Consider the following 16,271-nt stretch of genomic DNA (forward strand, 5'->3'; position numbering starts at 1 on the left):
AAATATTCTAAAATTTCATTCTACTTACAATATCTATTTAATTTCTGTGGCAGGCATTCATTATATTTTTTGCTCAAGTGTCAAGTCAACATAGGTCTGAATGAAGTTTGATAAAGACATATAAATAGTTGAACTTCTAACATATAGGCTATAACAATTAATATTCAAATACATACAGAATTTATATAATACACATTTTAGCCAAATGTCAAACCTGGAACTTATAATTATTATTGTCAACACAATAGTCGCGTGTTTAAGTGCTATAGTGCTATAGTTTCAAAATAGACATCACCACGCGAGTTCGTCTACATATGTGAACTAGCGCCTCTAGCGGCTCAATTAGTAACTAGCTTTGGAAAAGAGGAACCGGCGGCCGGCGCGCGAAATCCGTCAGTCGGGTCTGGGCTCTCGTTCTGAGTGGTCGTAGAGTAGGAGAGCAGAGCTGAGAGAGAGAGAGAGAGAAGAGAACGTCTCGAGGTGTCGGCGTCTGTCATCTCACCAACTCTCTGGCGTGTTCCCGAAAAACGCGACGAGATTTTTCACGAAAATTTTTGAAATATATTACGTAAATAGAACAATAGTTCTCAGTTATCTTCCGTTGATTTTCGAAAAAAGTTTTCGGAATATTTTTTCACGAAGTTCCACAGGTCCCCCGTGTTTTTACGTGAAAAATGTTTGGTAGCTGATGGTTTTTCGAGTTAATTTTTGTGTTTTACGCTAATTATTAGGTAGAATCATGACTTCGCGAGTGACTAGCGGTCAGCGTCTAGCATGTTTGGTGGCCGGGTTCGCGATACTTTTGCTGTTGGGGTTGCTTGGTGTCCTGTGGACCGCACGTCTGGGCATTTTCACCAATTTCGGTGAAAAGTCACCACCAAGTCGGCGAGGTGTCACTAGCTTTCCTCTGACACATTCTTCCACGCCGGTGTCTTCTTCCACACCAAAACAGAATGGGGATGCTTCCAATAAAAAATGTGAGTTTTTACCAAAAAATTTATATTTTATCCCTTTTTGAAATGTTTATTGAATATTTGTTTTCAAATGTTAATTACTTACCGTCTTGAAAAATTCTTTCTAGATTTGTATTCTACCTTATTAGATATTCATTAATTGATTCTTCCAAAAAATGAATTGGAATTTCAGTTCAATCAGGATAGCTCTTAAACTGTTTGCTATATATTTTTGTATCAGAATGGAAGCCTAATTAGGGCACTTCCAATCTAGGACGAGTGAAGGTTTCTCTGTTGTCTTTCAATTTTGCATGCCAATAACCTTTATTATCAAAATTGGAAATTTTCATTTTTTTACATTGTATGAGATCGATAATTATGTGTCACTACTGATCACTATAGTTCAAGAGTACACAATTCAAATTCATTCATCAAAACATATTTACAGAATAATAGTGTAACAATAATATAAGGAATATACTCCCTGCGTGGATGATTTTTCCGTGTGCAGGGAGGAAATAGTTCTTTTTTAAAGCGCAATTCCCACTCTATCTCTGTAACGTATACCATTATCAATTTCAATTATTCCCAATGGAACTGCTTCTTCCTCATTAAGGCTCGGGAGAACGAAGTAACGAAATAGGTGGTGGTGGGGGGGGGGGAAGATTTCAACGATGATATGAATGGAAAAGTAAATATATTGATTACAATGAAAAATGTGAAATCTATAGTAATCTGTAAAAACGAAATGTGTAATCTTCATTTCATAGAGTCTATAGTAAAGAATATAGTATAGTAATTTGAGATAGTTGGATCTGTAAATAGTCTGCAGAAGATAAACACGTTGAAGAAATCCCGATGGGAATAAGCAATTCATGCTACAAAACTGTAAAATTGATTTAAAAAGATCAGGGAGCAGGAAAATTAGATAGAGGAAAACTTGTTTTTTCTCGACAGTCATAAAATAGCAGTCTGTGCTCTGTGATATGCACGGGTATCCCATTACACAACTTCAAATCTCTTTATATATCCCATCACATCTAGCAATCTAATCATCATTTCTGTTTCTGCATCAAATATTTACAATGCATTTTCATACGATTGCCAGACATCAATTCATTGATAATTTAATACTAGAATAATGTAATAATTTTGCTCTTTAATTGGACTAAAATATTAAAAATGATATTGAATTCCACCCATCGTTCAAACTAATTCAGATATTTTCATACATGCGAGTTTGAAAAATCTCAATGTTATGTATTTATTGTTATTGAATGAAGAAAAACATATATCAATATTAATCTCCAAATAACATGAAAATAATAAATGAAAAGAACTATTGTGATTAATTTCTTTCATTATCTATAATACTCTGAAAATTTGTACAGATTCCATGGAAGGAATATTGAATGAAAGCCATAATGATAATGAATAGAAATATTGAATATAAACCTTAATGATAATGAATAAAAATATTATCAATTAATTATTACTACTACGGTTCAAACGATCCACAAGTTGAACTATCCAACCGGAAAACGCATTTTCCCATAATTTTCAACTGCGATGGTTTTTAAAAGTCACATAATGAAATAATATAAATTGGCTCACCAATTACTTGGAATTAATGAGCTCAATTTATTAGCATTTTTTGTACAATAGACAATAAGTTATTGTAGTCAATTCTGTGTATTGCTACCGGTAGCTGGGAAATTGTTCAATAGTAGCTCCACTTTTTGATATAATTCAATCAGTGGGATCGATTTGATAACAATAAGAACCTCTTTCGAGTAGACCTATTTATTTATGCATTCCTGTCAGTTTTTGAACGGTTCACTGGTAATGAGCTATTATTATTCGTTCGTTATAAATCATTTCCAAAATTTAATCCGATTTGGAATAAAAACATTTCCTTACATTCTCTAGGAATATTTCCCATAAAAACTGACATTGTTTTGTAGAAGAAAGTCTTGAAAATGTTTGATGAAAATCTTTAAAAATTATTCATTCCTTATCTGAATATTCATATACAGACGTATAGATATTGTTTCCACGCAAATAAATAAATTGTTCATCAGTTAATTAATACATTTTTTCCATTCAAAGTATAGCATTTTTGAAAGTTTTCAAGTTATATTTAATCCAAGTTCCAATCATAATGGATTGATTCAATTTTTCTCATTGAAATAACGGAATTGCGCTTCCATCAGCTTCAGCTTCCACTCTACTTTCTAATGTAATCTATATTGATAGTGGGATCAAATTTTAACTGTCAGCATTCTTTGAATTAGAAGAAGTGATGTTATTCATATTGAATACTGATATTCAAATATGATTCTCGCTATAATAAACACGTGACTTATAATATTATCACGAATATTGAATAAACGATAGAATATTTCATTTACATTGGCAGGTGCTACACACTAAACAGTCGTACAAGGACTAATGCAGCCAAAGACTGTTCTCAGGAAAACTAGAAAATGAAGATATCATTTTTTCAACTTTAAAGATCACTTTCAAATATCTGTTAAGCTACTTTACTTTGAATATAAGAGTAATGAGGGAATAATATGAGGAACAATAGTGATATTTACTTAAGACTGTCAGAATTCCGTATAAATAGCATCACTATACTCACCATTCAATCGATGCTGGAAGTTTTAAATGAATCTAATAGAGAATTTTGAATCTGAGTTTGAACTTTGAAAAGGCGTAAAAAGTTGCTTTTTCGAATACGGTGTGTCCCACTGTAGACTGAACTCTGCCGTCATAAATAGGCGACTGTAATAAATTACAGGTTCGGTTTGAATATTCATGAACGATTTTTGCATATGAGAAAGAAAAACTGAAACTTGGATGGGTAAGACAAATAATATTATTCATAGGAGGAACGTAGGGGATATTTATTTCGGCAGGGGTATAGCTGGAATCGTGAAGATTTATTCTCCCTTCTCAATCCATTTATTCTCTCTCTTTCATCTCTCTCCAATCCACTTCAACTTCCCTATAATCTAATCCATTCTCTTTTCTCTCACACACATTAATATTGTTACTATACGTTTCTACTACAGTTCATTCTCTCTTTCTCTCACCTCTAATTTAATTTCAAATTCAAACATTGTCAATGATACATCTTAATTCGAAATTCTATTTATCTGTTCATCTACATTCATCAAACAATATCTGCGAATTGAATTCCGATTCTAATTTAGATTCAGACGTCGTGGTGTTGCTTATAGATTGGCGCTAACTTTATGTTCTCGTTATTCATCCTCTTCTCTTTTCCTCCTTCTTCAGCTTTGTCTCTACTTGTTCTTCTTTCTTCTACGTTTCCTTGTACGAGTCCACTTTTACTCATTTGTTATTTTTCTGTCTCTAAAGGAATTGGAATGAATTTTTCATTGGTACTATGTGCAGATTTTTTATAGATAAAATTGATAGAATACGCTTTAATATCTCAATAAATAATGCTTAATAGCTTAGTTGATAATGACAATCTATAAAATGATAATGAAATACTAAAGTAAGTTTCTTATTCTTCATTTGACTTATGGGAGTCACGATAACAGGTATTATTCATCCAAACGTTTTAGAACTCAGTAGCTTGCACACATTCTGAGAAAACTTCGGAGTGAGTTATGATTCATTAATTTTGTGTATGTAATTCATATTCATGGTATAATAATATTGGTATGTTTGTCATTCTAGTCAATCAATCAATTAATCATTTTATTCAGTAAAATGCTTTACAAAATTGGTCCCGCTAAACCTAAAAGATTAGCAGGTGCCTACAAGTAATAAAATACATGGATAGAATGATAACTTTATCAATAATACTAAGGAAAATTTTTTCTTCATGGAACTGGGAGTTTAGGAATTTAAAAAGGAGTATGGGGTATTAGATGGTCTAAGGATGATTAATAGGGTACGGTATAGGGTTAATGGAAATTGGAAAAAAAAAAAAAACTCAAAAACTTCAAATCATTAAACTAAATTAAATTTTAAATAAAATATACTTGCTACTTTATAGTAAGTAAGAATCAAAAGGATAATATTAAACCAAAAATACAATAAGTGATCGGGAGAATCAAACGTTAATTATCCATCCATATATTATATGAAAATTATATGATATATTAATATATATTATGAAAAATTTCTAGTATAAGTAATTGATATGTTGAAGTGGTTCTTTGAAAATTACAAGTGACTTTCTAAAAACAAACTGAACTTGAAATCGGAGCCCAATAGAAGCTAGTGAAAAATGCTATTAAAAATGAAATTTTACGCCCACGAGCGTTGTGGCATAGGTCATACACAATAGGTCAATAAATTTGACAAGGTCGTCTGCGCGTCAGTTTTTCAAGATATCAATCAATTATTTATTATGTTTTTTCAATACCACCAATTAATTTCGTTTTTATTGTGATGATTAAGGAAAGATAATTTGTAACTGAACTATCACTGATACGGTTGGAATATTTTGGTAGCTGATTGGATGCTATCAAGGATCTGGACTGAATTATCTTCAACTCAAATCAAAATTTGACTATAAGCTGTGAGGCCTTTTTCGATTAATATGGTCCAGACAAGGATTTCAGTCTCTTTCTAAAATCAAAATATTAGTTTCAAAAATCACAGAATAGTTGACTGCTAAGGATTTGAAAAAAAATTATCGGAATGAAAACCTTTTTCTTTCCTTAGTACCCTTTTATTAAAAACTTTTTTATTGTGTTGTACCCTTTTTTTATTAATTTGAATAAAGTAGCCCATATAAGTGAAGTGTTTTAATAATAACATGCGTACCAAAAATATTTGTTATCAATGTTTAATGATAATGGAATAATGGTGAATAACGGTTTGGAATCCTAATTTCCGAATTATTAAGTTATCTAGAATTTTTTTATCTAGAATTATTAAGTTAGGAAAATGAAGAATAATGTCTGAATTTTTGCGGATGGGTCTCATGGTAAGATTAATTCCAAACTATCATCAAAGTCAATATTTCACTTGCAACATTTTGGCTGACATTTCGAAGTTAACTCCAAACTGCTATCATTCCTCATTCAATGTTTCCCATGCTGACATTTTGAAGTGAACGGTGATGAGTTGGAGGGCCGACAGCAGCAGCAGCAGCAGCTGTGTGAGCTTTCATTGTCAAGGTCAGAGAGTGTGTTGACCCAATTGGTCCAATGGCCAATCTGATTGGCCGGCTGGCGCTAAGCGCTACACTCACATTCACCACAAACTGTCAGCATTCCCCATAAATAGCATCAATGCTTCCCATTCAGCCATTGCTGACAATTAGCTATGCGCCGTCATAAATTGCAAATTATCGCTGCCGTTCTGCCCATACTGTCGCTGCCTACACGCTTATTCAATTGTGCCATTTTTTTCGGGTGGTTTGTCTTTTTATCAGCCATGGTCTTTTTATCTCACCGTGCTCACATTGTTTCAGCAGTAATTGAAAATTAGATGGCGGTTGAGAATTGGGTTCAGCTTTTAGGACGACTGTAGCTTTGGACTAGCTTTTGGTTGACTTTATTAGTTTTTGAAGGCTTTCATTTTTCTTTTCAAGATTCAAGACGGAATTTTAGTTCCATATTTATAATATTTGAATATTATTGTATTTTCCTAATAATTAGATGGTGTTAATCATATTAACATTAACAACATTTATTATTAATGTAGTAATCCGCCTCAGAGACTACTGTAGGCCCAGTCAATGGCCTAGAGTAAGTTGATGAGGATTGCTTGATTGGCTACCTTCATTTCACCTTGGAGGGCGAAGTTAGGGCGCAGCCGGCCTCCTCTCCCTCTTAACCCTTCTATACATGAATATCAGGAAAGGGACTGGGAGATATAAAATCGATGTGAGAAAAGAATATTCACAATAACTTGAAAGAATAAGACTTTGATATTGTCAATACCACTTTTATCGAAAATTAATTCATAATTCAATATCAAAGTCTTATTCTTTCAATTATGGAGAAATACCACAACATCTCATACCATACAACCAAATTATCACAATAACTTGTAATGTTTATAGGCTACTCAGTCATTATTATTTGTGGTTTTCAGATTGAGATAAATTGGAAGTTGCGTTTGATCAAATGCTAGTTAATGGAAAATTATTATTAAACGAAAATCCCAATTAAATGCTGTAAATCACCCCGAATACTTCTGCTACTACAAATATTGACAACCGGGTAAACAGCTAGATGGAAATTCGATGAGCGCTACTATACAAACATTATTTTTGTCATTCCCGGGCTGATTTTGGTTTAATAATAATTATTTATGGTTTTCATAGCACGAAACTTCAACTTGGATGTTGGTTGAAAAGTTACCTGGTGACAATTAAAATGATTGAATAATAATTCAAATAATAGACTTATTGAACAAATTGTGTTACAAAAAAGGTTTAAGTATTTGCTGTGATGTACCAACAAATTTTTCCTTGTAAATTACTTTGTAAGGTTGAAGTAATACAATGTACAATTTGAAAAGACTTACCCTCTTATGAGTGTATTAAAGTATTAATGATTATTGTACTTATATCATGACTGTAATGTTTACTGAATCGTCATTTTTCATCTATTTCTGATATGTCAAGAGATAACTGTTTATGTGCAATGTTATCGTTCCAAGAATGATTGATTGATTGTACAGGGAAAGTCAGTAAGGTCACAATATTAATATTTTTGGAGAATGCTGAAGATGCTTTTTCATTTGGGCACAGTCTGATCAGGACAGGAAAGGTCAAAATAGATCGTTTCCCTACTTGAAAATATTCATAATATCAGTGGAATTTAACTGATAATAAACGAAGAATTAACAATAGCCTATCATACAAAACATATTTTAAGACTTTCCCCACTATTGGTTTATTTATGTATTACTATAATTATGATTCTCATGTTATGTAGAAACAAAGATATCATTATTCTTAATAGTTGTAAAATAATATTTATTTACTGATAATATTTATTTATGATGAAATTAAACATACATTGTGTTATCAAACCAATTAAGTGTGCTTTGATGGATCGAGACTCATGGAATTAATTATGGTTCTTTATTCTCTAAGCCATACGATAAGCCAATAACTTTATATGAGAATAATTCTAATTATAATAATTTTGATATATGTTTTTCATTACTCTTATGAAACGGTGATGCTTACTGTGACGTATTTTAAGAGAGAAATATTGTAGAATTGAAAGAGAGTAAGTCAAGATCTACAACTAGACTGATGATTTTTATAAAGTACAACTTCAGTATGCCATGGCTGCTCTAGTCATGGTCTTGATTGAGTTTACTCCTGGTTTTTATTGGATTATTTTATTTAAAACTTTGAGAGAAACATTATCTTTTCCATGAATTTTAAAACATTTCATTTATATACTGAGACAATTGAAAATACATTTCATTTAGGATGATGCACAAAAACATCACCCCCCCCCCTGATCATCATCAATGTTCATCAACCTGACATTATTGAAGGATATGATATATTCATAATCTACCATCCCATTACTTTTGAACAACTCATTGATGTATTCGAATCACCAGTAAAATGAATGCAATCCATCTCCGAGTATGGATCTGAACCTTATTCACATCAGAAGGTGATTCAACTCATACTGTCTAGTCATTTACAATAATCAGCGATTCTCATGACAATTTTGCAACGAACAATACCTTTGTGAATAATGGTGAATTATACGTAACGTCAATGATGAATAGATTTATATGAGTTTTATGTTGATAGGCAAACTTGAAATTACATTGATAAGGCACATTCGTTCATAAGGAGAATAGTATTGACTCATAAGACTATACATGGAACGTTAGTATCAGAATGAATGAATGAATCCTCTTCATTCATGAATCCACTATGTAAGTGATATGGTTTATGATAAGACTAAATATTGGTGTGATATACATTCATCATTCTGTTTAATTTCATTGATCAATTCCAGCTGTTCCTACTTATCAGTCTTATTCATGCAATATAGGCATAAACATTGATAGGCAACAATTGATTTCCATTTTTTTGTCCTAAACTTATTTATAATCCATTCTTCGGCCCGGTCACACAGAAGCCTGTTGAATGTCAATTGGGATTAAATGCCTGGAGGGTCGAGGACCAATCAGAGAATGCTCTCTCTTTCTTTGAAAAATGGCTTTTCTGATTGGTTCTCGAAATATTCAATCACCGTTAAAATTTGACAAACTTTTGTGCAACCGAATCATAATGTGCTATAATATTGATCTGCCGTCAAAGATATGGATATTGTAGTTAGTATTGATCTGGCTCAACAATAATTGAATTTTGTGAGCAAAGCCTCTCAATATTTTCACATTTTCAATCTCTGATTGAAAATCATTTCCATCCTTATTTAGAGCTAAGTGAAAGTAACAGTGTGTCCAGTTTATTCCTGCCGTCAATAGCAAATCAAGTTCCTCCGGTGGAAATCTCCATTTCAATTTTATTACTTTCGCTGCCCGACACTGGAATTCATAAGCATGGCCGACGGCGGGAATTTTGAATTTCATTCGAATAGCCTATTATTTGCATGTTTAGCTGATTGACTCCAAGGTGGGTTTAACTGTTGATTAGCCATTCTAAAACCATGGTTTAACCGCGCCAGAAGTTAAATGAGCGTGTAAAGGCGGATGATGATACGTTACTAACAGAAAAAGGTCAGTGTCAATTTCGAACGTGACCATGCCGTTATTTACCGGACACTCTGACTTTGCAAATTGTCGCTAATTGCTCGACTATTAGAGCTTCCCGGTATTTCATGTTGCCGACTTTTACAGTTTTGTCCCCTTCTACTGTTTTTAGAGAAAATTTAAATTTACAGCAGGATTTGTTAGGCATTGTTTAGTTTAGTCTTGATCAAATTGAATACCTGAAGTGCTTCCAATGTTCATTAGAAAATAAAAGTTTGATATGCATTTTTTAGTCTTCAAGTCTTCATCGAATTGAATTCCCAAACTCCTCCAATGCTCTTCGGGAAATTAGGGTTGCCACAAGGGGACACAAATATATGAATTATTTTTGACTTGTTCCGATTTCATGACTGTTCAATGAAGCGAATGTCTCCATGGTTTTGTTTGCTTCAACATTAATCAGGAAAATCTTATGTAGGCCTATAGTGTAAGCATACAAACAAATTTTGATTTTCCATGTCAATTATTATTTTCATCACTGCTCAACCTGATAATAGCCACAAATCTTGGCTCATATTTAGGAGGCTACTCAATCGATTCTGAGACTTCCTGTGATATTTTAATATTATCTTAATTATTGAAATTTTCCAAATTTGATTTATTGAAAATAAATCAATGCAAGAATTATTCTAGCATACTAGATAGTCTATTCTCATCACACCCTCTGCAATGACGCTTCCCCTCTCCAATTCCAGCAAAATTCAGCTTCAGCACCTCATAAACTAAAGACTTGCAAAAAAGGTCCCTTGCCTATAGTTTAAATATGTCGTTAGTGATATTTTAATTGTTTGTTCTGTTGAAAATAATACTGTGTGAAGTCAGTAAAGGTTGAAGCTAACCAGTATGGTCACTAAGTTTCGTAGCTACATGATGTTCTTGTTTAAACAACCATTTTAAATTCCCGATCAGTTCCCAAACACCTGAATTTGATTGAGGGCTTTCAGAACGTAGTTAATTACCAGAAAATACTCTTGCAACAATATGTGCGAATCTGGCGAAAAAATTTCGGCAAAATTCGACTCGTGCAACAGAATTGGTTCAAAAATTGGACAAATCAGCGAAACAATTAAAAAAATAGTGATGTAATTGGTTGAGTTGAGATTTGACTCTGTGTTCCGATCGGAAAATATTCCGCTTCTCGTTTTTCCCGGCCATTGGCTGTTCTATTGTGAGTGGTGTTATTGACCGCAAGGCTACCCGCGCCGCTATTCACTACAGTGACATTCACTTCATATTGTCAGCACTGGATGACAGTGGGAAGCATTGATGTTGTTCATAAGGTATGATGACAGTCTCAAGTGAATTCGTATTACTAGCAACAACACTTCATTATCGGGAAATCGAGGGCCTCGATGAGAACTTGCAATGGCAATATTGATAGTTTAGCTTGCCATGCAAATATCGTTGAGGTAAGACCTGAGTATGTGTTTTGAGCTGGTGACCTTCTATGAAAACTAATCTATCAACCTTATCATGGTTTATGAACGAAACCGTATAATGAGTTGGAAATTATATATTAATCCACATGAACATTTTTAAAATATGCACATGTAGGTTTATATTTTAAAAAGTATTGATGTATATTATTCTTGAGTAATGATTCCCCATAGATGCTATGAATGAATGAACAAGAAAGTGTTCAACAAATTTTATTGAAATATTGTATCTATTCTATAGGAATCTTACTTGATTTACTGGATGGAGGAAACAACTATGATAAATTTTATGTTATGAAGTTTTTCATCAATATTCTGTATTGTTGTGGGTTTTCATAATATTCCCTTACTGAATTTTCCATCACAATTTTCCACATCAAAACAATGTTATCTCTTCAACTAATTATCTGATGGATTAGTTATCAAATCAATTGTTAGTTATCAAATCATACAAGTAAACTGAAGAAGGTAATAGATTATTCTGCACTAAAACATTTATTTTTTGCAAAACTCATACAATAAAAGCAATTAGAATACTGTCTTTTTACTCTCCGTATGAGAAAAATCTTCCTAAAATAAGAAAACTTCATTCTTCTGTACCCCAGAACAAGAAAGAAACTCCAGATTTGAAGTTGAAAAACTCTATATGAATGTGCAAAAAAGTATTTAAATAATGGAAAAAAAATTATGAATATCTTTATAAGGTATCTTCATGAAGAGAATATATCCATTGATCCCCTTCACATCCTATCACAATAGGATATCATCCTTCACATCATAATTTAATGTCTCTCTTATTTCTACACGTTTGATAATAACTCCAACATTTTCAATGAAAATTAATTGTTGAAATTTCCATCTAATATTTTCCACCACATTCCTCCACAGAACAGCCAGATCTTCCATCCTCCATCATTATGAAATGAATACTGAATACCTGAGTGCTTCCCGTATAAGGAGGTAACCAGTGGTTCCTACTCACTGTACTTGCGAGCAGAGCTGCGTCAAGTTGCGGAAAAAAATTTTCATACTAACCTGTTTCCGGTATGACTATTGACTCGGGCAGAAAGATGACCATGCTATGCTATGTTATGCTAAACTGACCCTATTAGCACACATGCTTACCTTAAGTTCCCCCCTCCTCCACCATCCAATCTCATACCAACTGTCTAGCCTCACCTCTTCAAAGAAACCCTCTCAATACCAAATAACAATATAACTTACTGTACAGGTCAGGGAGTGGTGTGATATCTCATTCGTTTGCTTTTCTTCTTGTTCTTCTTCCCCTTCTTTATCTTCTTCTTATTCATAATTTTCTTGATATTTTTCTCCTTCTCCTCCTCCTTCTTTCTTTAAACATCCTCCTCCTTCTCCTCCTGCTCGGCTCCTCCTCCTGCTACTCATCATCCTTCTCCTTTTCCACTTCCTACTTCCTCCCCTCCTCCTTCTCTGTACCTTCTCCTCGTTCTGTTTATCATGCACCCTCTCCTATTGCTACTCCTCTCTCAATTATAGTACCATACTTCACTATAATAATTATACTAGGTTTTGTTATCACATCTAATTTTTCCCTTCTTTTGTATAATTCATCATACACCAAAATATATTTTTTTCTTCCTCCTCCATTTTTTTTTTTTTTGATAATGTCCATCCTCCTTCCCCTCCTCATTCTAAGGTAAATGTTGCGAAGGAAGATGATAATATTACGAAAATTTCATTTCATACCACTTTTTTCAACTAATCCTTCTACTCTCCCTCGTCCACCAATTAGTTTTTTCATCTTCTTTTCTTCTTAATTTTCTTGTTCTTTCTCTTGTTGATCTTTTACTTCCATTTCTTTGCTTTCTTCTCCTTCTTCTTAATCCTTCTCATCTTCTCCATCTCCTTCTTCGTTTTGCACTTCTTCATTTGAAGAGTCGCCCTACCACTAAATGATATTTGAATATTTATGAGCCAGCCCTAAATCGCTGCAAGGGGCAGCAAATCACTTATAATAGCTCAAACTATGCACGCATATCATTATTATCGGCTCAGCTTCTGTTCTCTGTCTCACTCCTCTCAATCATCTCCTTTCACTCACTCACTCTCTCACTTACCGAGCCCAAGTTAACAGAAAACAGTTACAAGATGATTATTAAAAGCAGCCCAGCCAGCGAATACCTAATACAAGAAACATTGACCTTTTTCTGCTGCTCTGCCTGCCTTATCTCTTTCATTACACACACTTGGCCGCCTTAAATGCTCAGCAATACGTCAAACTGACATACGGCCGACACACACTCACAGGTGGCGTCTAGTGTGAGTGTGTAACAGCCTTACCGTGGTATATTAGGGCATACTGGATGTGGCGACTCTGTCATACTGACATAATATCCACCATTATTTATCTATTCTCACAAATCTTTATGAATCGATGATTTGATAATCTAGGTGGAGACAAATCTGGGCGAAACTACTCAACAATCCGAAGTAATGTAGGAAAAGTGTGTTCGAGTTTTAAAAAGTTATTATCTACATATATATATATATATAGCGAAATGGCACTCACTCACTGACTGACTGACTGACTGACTCACTCACTCGCAGAACTAAAAATCTACCGGACCAAAAACGTTCAAATTTGGTAGGTATGTTCAGTTGGCCCTTTGGAGGCGCATTAAGAAATCTTTTGGAAATATTTGAACTCTAAGGGTGGTTTTTAAGGGTTTAAAGTTCGTCTTTTAGCATGTATATTCTTCTTATTCTCTTAATTATAATTGAAAAAAGGCCATACCATATGTTAATATAGAACTATAATCTAGAGAGAGTACCTCTTCGAAACAGTTGTTAACTGGTAACTAAATTAATAATTTTGTCAGGTTGGCATTAAGTTGAGTTGACTTTGTTAGGTTGGCACCAAGTTGAAGATTGAAATGCATTTATCGCGGAAAAATTGATTGGGCACTGCTACTTCAATCAGAGCTATTCCTGGGAATATTATATTACTAGCCGTCAGGCTCGCTTCGATCGCCATATCCGTTTAGCCAGACGTTTAGTCTGGACCCCTGACTGGATCGTCCTAAAATATGATAAAAATGCCCAAATGAAAAAAGCAGGCGAGCGAAGCGAGCCTGCTGATCTCATTCTTGGGCGATCCAGTCGGGGGTCCAGACTAAACGTCTGGTTAAACGGATATTGCGAGCGAAGCGAGCCTGACGGCTAGTAATATAATATTCCCAGGAATAGCTCTGATTGAAGTAGCAGTGCCCAATAAATTTTTCCCCGATAAAGGATAGACGGATATGGCAAGCGAAGCGAGCCTGACGGCTAGTGTACAATAAAATGAACAGAAAATTGTATATGATCTATGAATGAAAAGCATTTTACATGATACTAATAGTGATAGATTTGAAATGGTTGAAGTTGAAGCAAGAGAGAGAGTAAAAAGCGAGAGAAAATGATTGGAACACAAGATAAGGAATTATGAACACGAGGTGGAGGTAGAAAACAAAGGTTCGAGAGAGGTTGAAAAGTTGGAATAGAATGAGGAAAAGGCATTATCGAAGAAGAATCTGATGAAGAAGAGAGAAATGAGATTTAACTGTTACTAAAACATCTCCAATGACTATTTTCTTGAGATTCACAATAATTCAAGGATTTTGAGTGTATAAAAAAGGATTTCCCAGAGATAGTCAAAGCTGTATTTAGTCGATGCTAATATGAACAATAGTTATTCAAATTACTGCAATCATTATCAGTTGCATTTCCAATATCTAGGTCAGTCTAAGTTCATGATTCAAGTGATCAAATTTTGTAGGTGAAATCTTCAAAAATATTGGTCAACAACGATACATCCTGCTACAGTTCCCTTATATTGGGAAAGGTTTGTGAATCTTGGCTCTCCCAATTGGATTTTGAAAAACATTACTATTATACTGGTCGACCACCATATATATGCCAATTATAATGGAATAATCGCTGAATCAACACAGGTTGAAATGCTGATTCTAGTGATTTCTCCTCAAATTAACTACGTTCAAATTTCGCCAATGTAAGAAAACATCGTCTGATTAGTAAAATAATAGAAAGCCAATCTTATTTGTAAACTGGTTGAGTTTCTGGAATTTCGCTTAGGGATGCAAAACTCTTAAATTTCTATAGGTTACTCATCAGGTCTTTGATCCCGAATCTGTATTTGTGATTTCTCTTCATGCTGATTTATAGTATGGTTTTCCTGCTCTAGAAACCTGAAGGATAGGTGTCCTTAGAATGCTTCTAATGTATTTATCTAGTAACTCACAAGACAACCAAAGGTGAATTAAAATTTTCAAACCTATCAATATTTTTATTCATATCAAATTGTACTATATTATTAAACTTTCGGAATAGCCCGTGATTTGGATGCTCGGAACTGAACAATTCCAATTTTGTATCGATTTGGTAGAGAAATAGTAAAGAGATCGCCTATTCTCTCTCTGACAATAATCATTTTAATGATAATTATTGTGGATGGTGGAGGATTACCAATATAACAGTGAACTAAATTTTCTCACTCTCCAATCTGACCACATCGTTATTGCTCTTACAGACTTCCTCATTCATTTACTTGGTAAATTTTGACTTGAATAATAATGTTAGACTCTCATCCTCAGGATAATAGTCTCTCAGTTCTCATGTTTGACATGATCTCTGTCCCAGTTACTTCCGATTTCCTGAAAGAATTTTTTCTTAGAAAGAGAACGGAAGACATGCATCTTAGCTGAGTAGTAAAAATTGTTTGTAATAAGGAGGTGGAAAGCAGTTCGTGTAGGTAATATAGGTAATAATAGCCTGATATCTCGACGATTGTAATGGCATAGTTTTGAAAGGGCCGTTTCAGGTTGAACACATTTGAACATGTACCTCAACTGCTCAACATATTTAATTTCTCTTATCTGTTATTCAAATTTCAAGAGGAATGTCAAGAAGATTGAAAAAATCTTTGGTTACAAATACTTATCAAATAGTAAACAAGATCCTTCTTTTTTATTTGTTCAATGTTAATGAGAGGTTGCTGAGAAATTTCTAGACTCTTGGAAATCGAATTATGCTTAGGGAAGAATAATATTTCATAATGATTATTAGTTCTGCAGAATTAATTATCATTCTACAG

At 33.7% G+C, this 16,271-nt stretch overlaps 1 protein-coding gene across 1 annotated transcript in view; it reads left to right on the forward strand.

Annotated features, from left to right (window-relative positions):
* The first annotated feature begins 400 nt into the window (after window positions 1–400).
* LOC111055689 overlaps window positions 401–16,271 on the forward strand; it is a 143,887-nt gene continuing 128,016 nt past the window's right edge. Inside the window, exon 1 of the mRNA XM_039430300.1 lies at window positions 401–977. Within this exon, the coding sequence (XP_039286234.1) occupies window positions 740–977 (238 nt within the window). The 5' untranslated portion in view covers window positions 401–739. The remainder of the gene's footprint in view (window positions 978–16,271) is intronic.

The sequence above is a fragment of the Nilaparvata lugens genome, chromosome 6, assembly GCF_014356525.2.
Source record: "Nilaparvata lugens isolate BPH chromosome 6, ASM1435652v1, whole genome shotgun sequence".
NCBI classification, from domain to species: domain Eukaryota; kingdom Metazoa; phylum Arthropoda; class Insecta; order Hemiptera; family Delphacidae; genus Nilaparvata; species Nilaparvata lugens.